General features: G+C 38.1%; 1 protein-coding gene across 1 annotated transcript in view; it reads right to left on the reverse strand.

The window, feature by feature from the left end:
- Positions 1-12,165: 12,165 nt before the first annotated feature.
- The window catches only part of GPR88 (G protein-coupled receptor 88), a 6,490-nt gene continuing 2,106 nt past the window's right edge, over positions 12,166-16,549 (reverse strand). Inside the window, exon 2 of the mRNA XM_026067340.1 lies at positions 12,166-12,220. Within this exon, the coding sequence (XP_025923125.1) occupies positions 12,166-12,220 (55 nt within the window). The remainder of the gene's footprint in view (positions 12,221-16,549) is intronic.

Raw genomic sequence — 16,549 nt, forward strand, 5'->3', positions numbered from 1 at the left:
TGATGGAACATTTGCAAGTACTAGCATTTAAATTCACACCAGGTATATGAAACTTCTGAACATTTCTTGCAGAAATGTTTCTTTAAGTACCCAGGCTCTCCTCTTTACATTTCCTTTCAGCTATCAAAAAATTAAGAGTTATTTTAAACCTCTTCTTGCTAGTAATTATTTTCTCATCTCATTTTTATAGCTCTTCAGTTTGACTATTTTTCTCCTTAATTATCAAAACATCTGCAACTTTATACACTAGCTTCAACCATCCAGTTTCCCCTTACATATTTATTCTCTCTTCTCAAGTCTGCAGAAGTTAACTTCAGAGACCTGTTGCTCTTTTCTTCAAAGATCGTGTTCTGCAGTGACAGTTCTCCTATTTTCTACCACCATAACACACTGCTCTTGTGCCTTGTGCCAGTCCTCTCAGGATCACTGGTCAAACTCTCTTGTTTCTTTTCCAATATGGTTTACCAAAAGTCAGTTTCTAGTATTTTGAATTACAACTAATCTCTTATTCAGCATGCTGAACATCTCTCTCACCCCTTTGCAAACATTTCCTCACTTCTACCTCAGAAGAGTTAGCAAGACCATTCAACTGACTACTTTTTCACAGGCTTTTAATGGTTCAAGTTACCATTAAAGGTAGCCTGCAATTGCTCTGATAGCTTATACTATTAAACAACTGTAAGATGCATTATTGCATAGTATTTGCAGATGTTTAACCTTTTAACAGTTCTTATATCTTTCAGCATTAGCTGAATTGTCAAACTCCTTACTTCCAAATCCTTCCCATATCTAGCCCCATATTACTCACTAGCACTGCGTAAACATGCTATTGTTCTTTTCTTGCCTAGTTCCTGATCTCACATTCCAGCTAGTTCTCTAGCACAAAAATAGTAGGATTAAATTGATTAAGATTTCCTACTATTCTTTTTTTTTAGTTATCTTGTTGGAAATGCCCCACCTACATAGACAGAAACCTGAAAAAATATTTCTGTGAGATACTGAAACGAAAAAAGTTTATAGAAGAATAAAACAAAAAAGAAATAAAAAAAAGAAAAATGGATAAAAATTCTTCTCATCTGTGAAATAAAACACAAGAGGATTTTTTAAATTAATTCTTTTAACATATTTTCAGACTAAGCAGTATAGGCTCTCAACTGAAAAAAAATAGTATTTAGATGTTACACTTTAGGTAAGTATTTTTGGTTATTGATTCTTCAAAATACTGAAATACATGCATAACATTAGCAATGGGATTAGTTTCAGTTAATTATACAATTAAAGCTTCATATATGCTTAAGAGCTTTGCTAAAAGAGCCCTTACTAGCATAAAATGTGAAGTGTATGTGAAGGTGTAAAAACGCTAGATGCTCCCCACAGTTGTTACAACATTAAACAATGAACGGTGGCTCATAGATGTTGTATAAAAGAATTTTAACAAACTTATTATAGCAACCACATCTTAGTAGTTCTGAACATACATTTTGAATGTGTGCACTAAGACAACAGCTGTACGTGGGTCTGAAAGCTGTGGAAATACCCTAGGAAAAGAGAGGAAATGGAAATCCTGCCCCTCCAATTATTACTTTATAAATTTAACTATATAAAAATTAATATCAGAGTCATGCATACTGAAGAGTTGAATGTTTAGGAGTATGGAGACACCTTCCCGCATTTCTGATATTTTGTGGAGTTCCACAGGCAACTGTATTGTTCCAAAAATCTCCTGCTCCTGTTCTTTACCAGGGAAAATCTAACCTCTGTTAGATGTTGGTCCTGTCTTTATTTTTTGTTGGAACCACTCTTGTATTTACCCCAATATAACAAACAGATTACAATAGGATAGAAAGAAAAGGAAAAGGAACAGACATGGTCAAACTATCACCTGCTTCATCCAAATCCCGCAGAGAGTAGAGCAGACACAGGGAGCAGAGCAGACACAGGGAGCTAAGGCTCTTTACTCGGGCTTGTTCCACTGATTTGGATGTTCTAGTCTTTTTTCTTCAGACCTCATCTGCGCTGGAGCAAAGCTGCTTTTAAATATTCCTGCTTGTAACAGAAATAGTGTAGTTTAAATCTCTGGAACTGCTCAAGGCTTAAACAGAAAACAGGGAAAGAACAGAAGCAAAGGAGAGCGGACCCACAAGTGAGACGCAAGGGGGAATGCGCACCCTTGCCCCACACGTCGGGCCCTCCAAGGAAGGCTGCTGCTCACGGGAATGTGCCTCCCTGACCGGGAGGAACTGCTGAGGCTGCAGCCGATTTCAGGTTTGGAAAGACGCTTGGGCAGACAGACTGGAGCCAGTTGCATATAAGCTATTACCGTAGCCAACAAAATTAAGAGTTTAAACAGGAGACGAAAAGAAGGGCGTGTGGCTTTCCACAAACCGTCTCTTTATCTGCAAACACAGTAGCAGGCTTGAAGTTTGCATTTAAAATGGGAGAAGCAGAAAACCAGTCCTTCAGTCTCAGCTCTTACTTTTTTCTGGCCTGCCAGAAAAAAGTTGTAGCTCAGCTATTGCAACTGATTCAGGTTATCTCTGAAATTGTGGGGCAGGGTTGGCAATTTATCATGTAATTTGCAACACAATAAAATAAAAAATGTGGTGAATATTCAGAGGATTAAAATAAGAAATCTTAATTCACTTGGCACCTTCCAAGAACATCAAACTAATGAATTTATCAGAAAAACTTTTTGAGCAAAAGAGTGATTTTTAAGTGAATATTGCAGTATAGATGCATTTATAATAATTTCTGAAATTCGAATGTTTTCTTCCTCAAATCAGTAAGTGGTAGAATGCTACCTTACTGAAGAGTCTATTCAAAGATCCATATATTATAGTGTCATATTTCTAATATATTTCTAATGGCAAATACTTGCACAGGGCTGCTCAGAAATTAATTCCTTAATTTTTGAAAGAAATAATTGTTCATTAATTTACAGTAATTAACACCTTTAAGAAATGTCAGTACTTTCATGTACTCTCTCGGTCTTATGCAAAACTCACAAAGTCTTCAAATGATTTTCATAGGTCATTGGACTTGCTGTGAACAGTCACCAACCAAAATTTAATTATCCTACTACTTTCTGTATTTTACAAATATGTTGCAGTTTCCCCTTTAAAAATACTGTTTTCATGAACCATCTTGCAGATAAATTAATCTATGCAGGGAATGACAATCTATGAAGTGAAATGAGCAGTTCCAGTGCACGGTAAGCAACTTCTACAAAATTTGAAATGAATTTTTACAACAATTATTTTTAAACATTATCCCAGATTTAAAGGGTATTGAACTTATCAGCTCCTGCTTTATTCAGTTCACCTGTAAGACTAAACCCAAAAAATAATCATGCTGGATTTCTTGCTGAGTGTGCTCATTTTAGGACAGTTGCTGCAATCCAAAATTAGTACCTTATTTAGCATCAGCACTTTCTTGAAAACAAATACAAAGTTGACAGTTATTTTTAAGAACTTGCTGCATCACACATTTAAAAAATACAAATAATGCCTGCAAATATGAAGGTGAGATACCTTATACAGACAGTGTTACAGGAAATAGAAATCAGATGTAACAAGCAATTTTTCCTATCACCAATAGCTAGAAATTGGACCTGCTATTGTTTATTTAAAACATAGGGAAAAGTCTGCTTCCTGTCACTATATGTGTATTTTGCTCCATATACAACATGACCCTTGACTTACAAGGGACATTAGAGAACTTTTTGGCTCTCATTCAGTTAAGCCATTATAGACTGAATCTGTAGAAGGTTCAGCCAACATCCAAACTACTTTAAATGGATTTGACACATCATCAGAAAAAAGAAAATTTGAGTTTCCTTGAATTCTAGGGGGAAAGTACTTGAATGACAAAAAAAGAACAGAACAGACCAGAAACATCGTTAGGTCAGACAGTATTCTGTAGACAGTCCTTCTCCTTGCTGCTGAGGCAGCACAAAATAAAAGTTACAGTTATGTAAGTACTGTATCAGCACTATCATATTTCTTAGGGCTTTTGAAGGCTGAATCCTGCAGTCAATTCTCAGAAGTCAGGAGCTGAATGAGAAACTGCACTGTACAGTCACCATAAAGGAAATACTTGTGCATCTTTAAAATGAAATCTAAAGTTAAACGCTGGTATTTAATAAAGCACCAGAGATCCCTGCTTAATGGAGCATGAGGCTTATGATCTCTGATGTGTTACCAGAAATTGGAGGAATAATACAACTCACTGGCTGATGCTTGCTTTGCTGTGTAGTCCGTGGCAGGTGTGTATTCAGTGCACATGTGCGGGGCAGATCAGCAAGTAGGTGGTGTTTCTAGAAGATGTTAATGGGAACTAGAGTTTTTCACATGCTGTTGATAGGAGAAAAAGATTTTGTAATTTGTTGTAATTTATTCTGAATTTTCTTCCTAACTCCCTTCAGTTAGCAATTTTGGTCATGGCTAGGACTCTTAGGTTTTCCATTTCTTGGAAAGCATTATTTTTTCCATTTAGACCTGAAATATGTCATCCTAATGTAGTGATACTAAGCACAGCAAGCTGAAAAGGACACATGAACCATCAAATCCACAATAAAGCAGGAGCCGATAAATTCACTGCATCTTAAAATCGTAGGAAGATCTAAAAAATAATTGCTGTGAAATTAATATAATTATTTTTCTTTTTAACAAAGTACAATATTCAAAGCAATTGACTTTTTGCTCTGTGCTATGCGCAGGGAAAGCTCTCCCAGCACATGGTTGTTCTGACAGCTGGTTCTTCATATTTCCAATCCTGCGGCCAATACCATAGACCTACTTCTCTGCCGACTTGGTATGAATCTGTGGTCTTTTCCTTCCACTGTGCCTTCTGATTACAGTGATTCGCTCTCTTCTCTCCTCTTTTGCAGAATTTTTGATAATCTTCCCAGTTCCCTGCCAGCATTTCATTCTTGGCTACGTCTATTACCTCGTTTTCACTTTCAAGGAGGCGAGTTCTTCTCCTGTTCCTTATGACCCCATTTTCTCCTCTTCCTACTCAGCTCTCTGTTTCTCTTCCAGCCGCTTGTCCCTTAATATTGTCCTTGTAGTACTGCAGTTCTAATTTCCCAAGTGAGTTAGGCATTACAATTCCATAATTATTTTAAGCTTTTTATTTCATTTTGCTAGTCCTTCTTTGTAGGTTGCCCTGAAGTTCCTCAAAGATCTCCCTAGCTGTGACTAATTTCCAAACTTTTTTAGCATTTCCAAGTTTGTTACATCGTTGTCCTTACCCTTTACTGGGACCTTAATGAAATATTGAAATCCTGAAGGACCAGTACGATATTCCATAGCTACCTTCTGCCACAATAAAATACTGCAAAACCAATCATTTATTACATCTGTTTTCTGACACTTACCCAGATTGTATAACAATACCTTACCTCCAAACGAACAACTACTGAACTCCTTTAAAAAGAAGGACTTCCTTTGGAAAAGGACCTTCATTCAAACATAGCATGTCACAGTGCAGGCCCCTTCACTGCACAAGCAAAATACGCTCATGAAGAAGCCTAGAGGCTGGCTTCACTACAAAGACAAAGTTGTCTGCCTGTCAGGAATTTATTTGCTTTCAAATGTTGAGACTTTCTTTAAATTCAGTATTAAATAAGACCTCCTCAGATTTGTAAAGCTTAGGGATATTTTTGTTTATTTGTTTTGCTTTTTTAATAACTCTGACATTCTTATAAAGAATTCTTAACCTTATATTACCTACTGGTACTCTTAATACCAATTGTAGGTCAGGCAAAAGCTTTACTTGGCCTTACAATTTTAGTGAAAATTATATTAATATATTTTTGTCTGCTTTTATTTTGAATAAAAATACAAATAGATGAATTATACATATTAGTGAAGTTAAAAACTAGTATAACTTAGTAAAAAAATCATTTTGTTCTAAAAATAGAGATTAGGAAAATCAGCAGATGAAAGTTAAAATATATCTATATAAAGATGATTCAATGAGTGTCTTGCAGTAAAAACCCCAGATATTTAATGGTACAAAATTTATACTCTAGCAAGGAAAGAAGGACCCTCTATCTCTATCCTTAAAGGATGATCAAAGAAAAGTTTCAAGAGAGGATCAGTGTGGATTTTTTCCCCTCTAGCTTTCTGCACCAAATAGCATTTTAAGATGAATCTGCCAGTTTCCTTTAACTGCACAGATGTGCTGTATAGCTTATCTACTTTCATATATAAACATATTTGAGTACAAGCATCTGATTATATGTTTAAAAACACAAATATGTGTAAGTTATGTTGAAGTAATGATGCACAATCTATTTCTCAGTTATCTGCATAGGCAGTCTTAGAGCCATTTTACATCTGCTCTCTTCTTTCATGTCTGTATGCTTAAGTTTAAGCTTGTTTCCTAAAGAATTCAATTTGTCATTAATTTTAAAAAACAAAAGTTAAATGATTGCACCAGTGAAAACCCTGCTCTCCCCTTAATCCCACTTCAAGAATTTTGCCCATGTTTTTCTGATATCTATTCAATTCTAGAGGCTTTTTAGACCGGATAACTTTTATAGCTTTCACCTTGTTCACTTACAGCAGCACATGATCTCTCTAGAGCACAGTGCCATCTAGCTTCTCTTTTTGTGACTTCAGGTACTCTGTGTTGAACATAACTGTGTGACATGACAAAAGAAATAGTCCCAAGGAGCTATTGTAATATATATTGTCATGGTAGCCTTGAACATTTATCTGGACATACAGCTGAACAGGGGGAAGAATTTACTCCCTGAGCCTCCCATGAAACGCCTCTTTGATCATCCAAAACAGCAAACAAAAGTATATGTTTTCCTTTGAAATAGGTCTTACTGCCTCCCTTCAAAATGGAAAATCAAGATCCATCCTGATGCTCTAGGCAAGCTACCTGTGCCTTTGCAGAAGCTCCGGCACCATACCAATACTACTACTACACACTTCAGAGGGCATCAAGGGAAAAATGGCTAAATCCTCTCACGTTGCTAAAGGCAGTTGTATCTTAAAGAAGAATCCCTGCTCCCAAAGGAGCAACGTTGAAAAGATTAGGCAGATTCACTGATGTGCCAAGAAAGGAGAAGGATAGAGGAAGACACCTTTGATACACATGAGGGTTTTTTGTTTACTTGTTTGTTTACTCTTCCTTTAGTTACAAAGACTTTTTTTTTTTTTTTTTTTTGGAGAAGTGCAGAGCAGACACGAAATGATCCACCACATCTCCTCGAAAGAGGCCGCTTCAAACGGGAACCCTTCGGGGGTAATGGATGTATTCATCACTCCCTGTATTCATCTGGAGTCTGAGACGTACTCACTGGTGTCTGGCTTTCATCTGTCTCTGCAATATACACAGGACCTGCCTATATGCAAGCCTGTAACAACAAATCCAGTCCTCTTCCAGCTGTCTTCTCATCAGAGAGACTGCAGCAGAACAGCAGGCAAAGTCTCCTCATGTCTGGGTCTGGTTCATGCCACTGGCAGTTTCTGGTGAGCCAAGAATATACAGTATCCATTCTAATTTTCTTCATCGTGTCTTCCCAATTCACTGATGTGCTCTTTACAGCTGGGAAGGGGTACTTCCTGCTCTGTCTCATCAACAAAGTTCATTTCCATACACACAGGCACCATTAAACAAACCTCTCACTGCTAATGCACAGCAACAGATAGCAGTGAAACAGCCAAGTCTTCAAACTCTCACTTCTGACCCACTGAAAACAAAGGTTTGCCATGAATTCCATGAATCAACATAACTTCTTAAATGATTAGGGTAAAGAAAGGCCTAAATAATTACAAATAAATACCTAAATAATTAACAAACTCGTTGAGACTCCATTGTCCTTATTCCTTTTCACACAATCCACTTGAAATCCGTGAAGATATATGAGGAAAATTTGCTACTCAGCATGTCAAGGTGGCATATATATGCAGATTTTAAAGGGATGAACTGGTGGTAGCCTTTTGCAGCTGGCTTGCATGAGGAAGAATGACTTGGTCACTTTGCTTTTTCATACTGGTTGGCTGGCCACTGTAAAAGGGAAGGTCTCAGGCTAGCATCCTTCTGTCCCTCAAGAGCATACGGGGACAGCTATCCTCACTGCTGAGAGCACCCACTGGCATCAGACACCCTTGCTTAACACTTGCAGACAACCTCAGGATCACTGAAAGTTTTAACAGATATTCTTCTCAAATGTTTGTTCATAAACTATTCATATGGAAGTATTTACGTAATAGGTATCTCTGCCAGCCTAGGAGTAACTGGCACATAAATAGCTTTATGCATTCATGCTTGAATCCAAATTTTGATGTCAAAATATTACCAAAATCATTAAAACAACACATCAGCTTTGTTTTCAAAATCAATTAATAAGTAGTATTTCAATATAGTACTGTGTAAGTGATGGGAACAGGAAACAGAACTATGTCCCAGTATTTCTATAGATCTCTTATTTAAAGACAAAAATTTGTACGTGCCATTCTAACCTGATCATAGGGATCACAATAATTTTCAAATTAAGGATAAAAATAACTTATTATAATCAGCTATTTTATTCATTAGCCTAACATAATACTTAGTGTTAGATTTCACTAAATAAGAAAGTGATTACAAGACCTTTAGTTTTTACTTTCAGTGGCTTTTTGCTCTTCAACTATTTGCCCCCAGAGTTGCATGCACACAGATTCCTGAATATGGTTTCCCCAGAGGCTTTCTACATTTGGGAAGAGAATTGTTTTATATATTCATATACATATGAGAGAAATTTTTTTCCTCAGAACTGAATGAGTGATTGTCTGCCAAATCTAAGGGAAAATGGTAAGAAAATCTGAAGAAGCTATTAGATAATGACTTTAAATTTATTCTCAGAGTTCTGTCCTTGCACTCTACAGAAATCAAATCATTCTCTGAAATTGTATATTTTATCCTCCAGTAAGTCTTCCATCTACCTGTATCATGACCGGGAATCTGCAGTCCCCCACCCAGGCGGCTCCCAGAGCTCCTGTCTGGGTTCCCTGGCAAGGTTCAGGGCTTCAGAGGTGCCCAGCCTCCGCCACGGCACAGGCCTGAGCGGCTGCGGTCCGAACACCCGGCGCGTGTGCGCTGTATCACAAAAAACACAGAAGGTCTGGCTTCATCCGCCTTCTCTAATACATTGACCCACGCTGCCCAACATGCCCTTATGTGATTTCTTTGATCCCTGAGCTGTTTGCAGGTTTTTTTTAATTCTTAAATTCCCAAACTCAGCCAGGGATAAGGGATATTCAGCAAGGGATAAGAAGTCTGGACAAATTTTTGTTTATCTTAAATGAAATAAAAATGTAGTTCAAAAGGCCATATATATATATATTGTTTTAATATATGCACACATATGTACATATATATATATATAGTTTTTCTTGAATGTTGATAACTTAGAAACAAAATATTTTTTCCTCAAAAATCTCAAAGTGTATTCTTATGTTTGGGCTGAGACCAAGCTTGGGATGTTACCATCTCAAAAATGCATTTTTTAGCATAGCATGACTACATCACAGAAGGGACTATAATTATAATTTTGACATTACCATAACGACCGTGGTTGCTATCAGGTGACAGGTATAATATGGATAATCAGTAGAAGGTACAATAGCAATATTTAATGATGCATGAGATGGAAGAAAATTAATTCATGCCTTTAATTCAGCTCAGATTCATCGTTTGTTATGTGAGTGTGACTTTCCTGATTCTGTTAATATGTACATAACAGTTACAATAAACAGCAAAGAGCCAAGCAAGATATCTACTGCAGAATCCAGAGAGCTTACATTCACCCCTCATATACAATGAATAATTTTTTTTGTGCTCCTATTATACTGTTAGGGTTTTTTTTGACATGATAAATAATTCCACTCTTAACACCGTACAAAAAAATCTGATTGTTGCAGCAAGAACTATGAAAAACCTCTTTGCCTTGAAGTCAGTTGAAAGCAGTAATGAGGCTGTCCTTATGTTTTCCTGTGTTGCAGTCTACCAACTCTATGATTTAATGATCCTAAAAGAGATAATGCCACAAATTAAACAAACTTAACCTGGAATAAAGCAAGGTGTCCTCTTAAATGAAAGAGGGGCAGTTATGCTGACTAGAAGAATTAACAGAGTTGCATATTTCAAATCCTGCAAGATTTTACCACTACCTTTGTAGAAAACTATTAACTGAATGAGAAATTTTTATGGAAGAGGAGACTCCTTCCATGAGACTATTCCAATATGTGTAGGTAGCGAGGGACAAAATACAATAGAAGACAAAAGATGGAAACCTGTACAGAGAAACAGTATCCAAACATAAAGATGAGGAAGTATTACTCAAATATCTCAACAATATTTCTAGATATTACCTCTGTTCAAACCTTACTGCTCCTGTCTGTACAGCTACAAAGTTGCTACAGAAATCAAAGTCGTTTCACTATGTCTTAGAATGATATATAAAGTTTACAAGGAATCACAGAAACAGTGTTCTACAGAAAAATATAAAGGTCAGTGCTAAAGAAAGAGGTTGTTTTAGCAGTAAGGTACAGTGAAGTAAAACAGATGAAGGGGACAAAAAAAAGAGGATATTTCACTGACACCTCACTGGAGCATACAAGAAGCAAAGCTTGTGAAACGCTCTGCAAAACTCTGGCTTATTGTTTGACTTACCAACTTTGTCTCTCAAGCCTCTTTTATAGCTTGCTTCGGTTGTTAATGTTCACTTTGTTACTTTGAGAGCGGCATTGCACCTCCACCACATCATCAGTTTCAGCAAAGATCAGGATGGATACAGCTCTTGCCTGAAGCATATTTGCATTTATAACTCTGCACTCAGAACGTAACAGGATGGGTGAAGACTCCAGACAGCCTTAAGACAGCTATAAGAAATTTCCATCCAAAATGCTAGCTTCATGAAGCTACGAAAAACATAACAAGATATCAAAGATCTCTCTTCCAGGCATGGCAGTCTCTGCTGTTTCTCCCCCAGGGCTACACCTCCACTTTCCTCACTCAACTGCTCTCTGAATCCCCGGGGAGACAGGGAACAGAGTGGCCAAGGTGCAGTGATGGACATTTGGCCTCACTGAGAAGCACAACTCACACAGCCATTTTTCACAAAAGTTAATACCTTCCCTAGCTGCAGTGTCAGAGACAAACACGACCAGTGTGTCCATTCAGAAAAGAAGGCAAACGCCACAACCGCCTGCAGTAGGGCTCCAAGATGGCTCACTGTAGGCCTGCTCCTGAACCAAGGCAACCTTGCTCTTGCCCGAACCTTTCCAATAGTAACAGCTCCTGCCTTTGTTCTTTGCACCTTGGTCCTTGAATCATAGGAGCTGGTACTGTCCTGTGGGAAGGGGATTTCTTTCTGCCATGGTGTTTCCTTTTTAATTAACATGGGTTTCATCTGCTGTCACTTCTAAAGCAGCAGGAAAAGCTTTGAAGCAGAGGTTGATCTCAGAAGTACAGGGGAAAAAAAAAGTCATTTAAAGAATGCTGTAAGTTTTGGCAGAAACATTTTTGTTATTCGTTATTTCAATCCACTGTCGCACAGAGGCACAGCTCAGCATGGTGAGGCCTGCGGTGCTGCACAGCTCCCTTGCTGGGGCTGAGCTCCCCTTCTGACAGGCAGTTTGCTCTCCCGCAGAACGAGTCTCAAAAGCTTGGCTCTATACTTACGGTAAGCTTTATGTGGGGTTGCAGGTTAGATATCCTATAGCTTGCCCTAAATGCCAAACAGTTAATCTTCCTGGAGCAGTTACTATTTTTCTTCAGAAACTCAAAACTTCAGGCCAGAAAGCAGCCACAAGTGTTTTTTTTCAGGGTTATTTTGTTTCTAGCTCTTAAATTTCATGAATAAGCTGAATACTTGTCTGGACTAGGTATAGGGCAGAAACTGCACAGGAAATCTTCCACAGTGAACTCATAGCTGATATATAAGAGAGGTGGTCCACACCCATAAAGCAGAGTTATTTTCCTCCAAGTTCATGCCAGAAAAGCCAGAAAAGACCAAACATATTGGTTTGAATACTTGCATAAAGGTGAGGTCACTTTTTATAAGTTAATCATAATGAGCTCTTTAACTACAAAGTGTTTTATCTCCAGTTGACAAACTATGAGTGGCTTTTTTCTACATTACCTCCAGTTTCTCAACAGCCTTAATCAGATGGGAATATCAGCAATACAGAGAATATTTGCAATAAGTCTCACCACTGCTCTACACAGAAAAAAAAAAAAAAAAAACACCTTTAACTCCTACTCAGTCTTAGATAGACATCTAAGTATCTGGGATCCATCCCTCAACTCTTTAGTTTTAGTTTACATTTGTCTCCCAAAACTCACACTGCTCAAGGAGTCATTCCCTGATCAGCAGGATCAAGCATTTGTCCCTCAGTGAAGGGGGTTACAGTAAATACTGAAGTTAGGGAAAAAGAAAGAGAGCAAAGAAACTATTACTCTGGTAAAATGATGACAGTGCATGGGAAGGATTGGCATAAGAGACCAAAAAAAAAGTAGCTTTCTTAGAAGTTAGAGTCACGAGAAAAGCTATTTTTGCTCCCATTTAGAAAAGGGACTTCTGAATTTAAAGAATACTGCAATAATCTAGTTATGTGATTTAAGATGAAATAGAAGGGTAAAGTATATGTTGTCACTTTTTCTTTAATGAAATGCTACACTTAAATGTCTTCATTTGAAAATAATCTGTATGTGGGTTTTTTAAAAATAGCATCAATTTGGTGGTTAGAAAAAAAGGTTCACAATGTGCTTATGGCTGACTGAATCTGGAGGTTAACTAAGATCTTATTCCAGCTTGTAATGCCAGTAATGCTGCTGAATGTAGTCTCCATAAGTATGCTGATGCAATTCACACCGTTAGCCTTTTTGACTCAAGAGGTTAATAAAAAGTTGCTGGTGTGTGGAATGCTTTGTTAAAAGAAATTGAGAATAAAGTTATGTAGCCTTACTTATTAAGAAAAGCACAGAATCCTGCTTCCTAGCACATAGATGGAGTCAAATAACTTGAGATGGTTTATTTCATCATTATCCCAGGTGACTTGTGGCTTTCAGACTTCTTTCTCTGTGCTGCTTCTCAGCACCACGGTTAGTGCCCCTGTCCCGACACCTTTGTCTCCTCTCGTCACACATTCCCAGCCTCATTTTGCTGCTAGTACATTTTTACTGTGCCTTTGCTTTGGGCAATGATTGTCCAGTTTTGGTGAAGACCCACGTTATTGTAGTTAACTGGTCCCACGAAGGAGCTCAGTGGCTCTTTACAACTACCTTAAATTAAGGGTAACTTCGAAAGTTTTAATCCAAACTATAATTTCACAAACACTCTCTTTAAGCTATTTCACAAATAACTATATTTCTGCCTTAAGGTGTTACTCTGATGCATCGCAGTTTTATCTGAGAGCAGATCCCACAGGGAAAGGCTGTATTTCTGCAGGGGCAAATCACAAACTGAGTGGCTGAACTACAGGCAGCTTTATGTAGGCCATGGTACCAAATGTATGTTTTTAAGCTATATTAGTAGCCACTACGATTCATCCAGCCTATTGCTGATTCCTAACTGCTCTCTTTTCCAGAAGCCCTGAGAAAATAGCAAGGGAGTAGGCACCTATTGCACATGAATAATGTGGCTGATCTGCTATTGTATAAAGAAAGCCAATGTTTTGATGAGATTACACCCGGCATCTAATATACACGAAGCCAACTGACCAGCCATTGTTGGAAGGGAAGTTTTAAGCCATGCTCAAAGCAACTTGCTTGGCAGAGTGTCAGAGCAAAGGAGAACTTTGCTTGAATCGCTGATGGTGTTTCACACCATCTTCATTTACATCTCGCCAAGGATTGGTTGGTTGAAACATTTTAAAGGACAATTGGCAACGTAAGCCCTGCACCTGTAAATTAGTTGTCTGAACACAACAGAAGTTTATACTGAAGAAAAGTCACCATCAAATTGCAGTGGGCCCATTTGAATGAGCTGCACAAAGTACAGCAGAGATGCCAAAAACTGAGAACCAGATAATTTTCTCATCCAAGAGGTGCTGGTAACACAGAACCGATAGAAGTTGAGCTAGGCCAAGCTTCCATTATCATTTACCACAGAGTATTTATATTGTGGAAATATAAAGAATATGGCTGTAGAACAAGGCATACAGGACTTTTCTGAGCAGTAATATCTCAGAGACTGAGATCTGAAGTTGAGATAATTATTCTTTCTTAATTACTTTAAATTAAGATTCTTTTCTGTATAATGCTATTTTTAAGTCACCTGAGTATATTAAAACAGTCAAAGATATACAGTCAGATGTAATTGCATCAAACTTTCCAAAAGATTTCCAGCTGTTCTCTGGAATTAATGCATAGCATAAGGATAGCTGACTGAAGTTTTGTACACAATAGCATTTTTTATACATATTTGCATGTAAAACATTTTCTATATAAAATACAGGCATTTCAGATTTAACTTGCATGCTCTTCTGTAAGGGACTAAATCCAGAAGTTCCAGTTATTTGATGTTTGGACATCGAATTCTGAAACAGGTTATTGCTTTAATTCCAGACTAACATGTTTCGTAGCTTAAAAACAAGGTATTTAGTCTAATTTATTATTTTAAATGTTGTTCTTTTGCTTATGAGCCCAAGTACTGTGGTTTACCAAACATCTTTAGTTCCTTTAGATATGTGAGAAGTGGTGATGCTCATCCTTTGGTGGGTTCAGGCCCAAAGATTATTTCATAGTAGAATGAGATCTTAGCCCTGGGTAACCCTAAATTTAGCTTTATTTTGGCAGTAATCCTGAATATTTTCCAGAATTGGTATAGTTGGAACAGTGGGTGGCTGGAACAGTTCTTCCTCTTCTCCATTTGCACCACAAAGCTAGCAAAAACAGTCACTGTGATTAGGATGTGAGATTAGAACGAGGATCCTCCAATCTCCAAGATAAGTGCACAGTGTCGATAAAATAAATCTTGCAAAGTCATGTGTTCATGTTACCTTGCTAGGCCTCCTGACCTCCCCTGATGCTGCCACTCAGGTGGTACACTGTCTCTGCGATATGGAGGAAGAAAACCTCCGTAAGCTTCAGACTCTAGGAAACTTCTCTTACTTTTCCACAGGTCCTCATAAGTGAATAAAGCTGTTTTCACTTTGTTTGTCTGTGCCAAAATATGGTTTTGTTTTATTTTCATTTTGAAGCCTTAGCTCCTTGTCTTTGTTGAATCTTGACTTCAAGCAGAATTTTTTCTGTGACGATGGTGACTTTGTTATTTAGAAAAATAAAACAGTGGTATGGGGATTTCAAATACATCATAGCTGCCCAACAGGTTTTAGGCTCAGGAAAAAAATGAAAGTCCTCCTTTCCTTTTAAAGCAATTTCTGCTGAAACTTAGCCCACCTCACGTAAGGTAAGCAAAGCATGAAACATTATAAAATATGGCCTTATGTTTTACTCCTTGTGGAGGAAGACATGTCTGTTCCTTCCTTGTTACCATCTCACCACTCTAATATCATCGTGAGAGCTGCTAAATAATTTTGGTCACCCGACACAACAAAATTCTATGCTTCCACATCCCTATTCTTGTTCTCAGACTGATGTGATTTAGATGTTACTGCACTGATTGTTTTAATGAGCAGGGCCCATGAATTCAGGACAGGATTAGCTTCTTCCAGTCTTTTGAGACAAAAGGCAAACAGTGCTATGCACCACCACCACCACCACAGCACCAGCTGCGTCACAAAAGAGGAAGTAAGTGGTCAAGTGATGAAGAAGGAAACAAAGGATTTCAGGTCCCTTCCTGAAAGAAATCTTGAGGCTGCAGTACTCACCACGGAGCAGCTCCACTTCCCTCACCGCTCTGAGTGGGAGGAGTTGTTGCCTTTCCAAATGCTACAGAGAATCTGTCGTTTTATATTTAGCAGAGGCTGTGAAATCCCACTTTAACAATAACGCGTTTAATAGAAACGCCATAAACTGGTAATTGAACAGATGATAAGGTTAGATGGAGAACACTAGTCTCCATATTGCATTATTTTCACCTAGTTCATTGCCGTAGGCAGAGGCCTTTGTCAAAGTGTATTTTATTTAGAGAGCTTTCAAAAAAAAAATAAAATCCAAACCAGACTACTAAACGGACCAGGGTTTGTTTGTTTGTAACAGTTTCCACAGGTAGCGTCATCCAGAAGCTTGTCAGGGGAAAGCTCAAGGAGGGTCTTGCATGGAGCACAGGGATGATAAAGATGGGGAAAAAGAAACAGTTGCTCGTCGGGGGGGGCTTGGGTTTTTTTGGTTTGGAGGGTTGTTTTTTTTGGTGGAGTGGGACATTCATCCTTTCTTCACAAGTGAACCTTGTGTTTCAGGGAGCTCATTTTAAAGAGATGCTGAAAGAATCACACCAATTACATAAAGATCCACTTGCACTAAGCCTCAGGAGGTGTTCAGGTGCCCTTGTCTCCCATGGACACCTCTGAAACCGCAGCGGTTAGGCACGCTGCAGTATTTACCAGCCATCCCAGGTGTCTCGGTGCAGGCGGCGGGCTGCGGG

This window comes from Apteryx rowi, unplaced genomic scaffold, assembly GCF_003343035.1.
Source record: "Apteryx rowi isolate R43461 unplaced genomic scaffold, aptRow1 scaffold_258, whole genome shotgun sequence".
Classification (NCBI taxonomy): domain Eukaryota; kingdom Metazoa; phylum Chordata; class Aves; order Apterygiformes; family Apterygidae; genus Apteryx; species Apteryx rowi.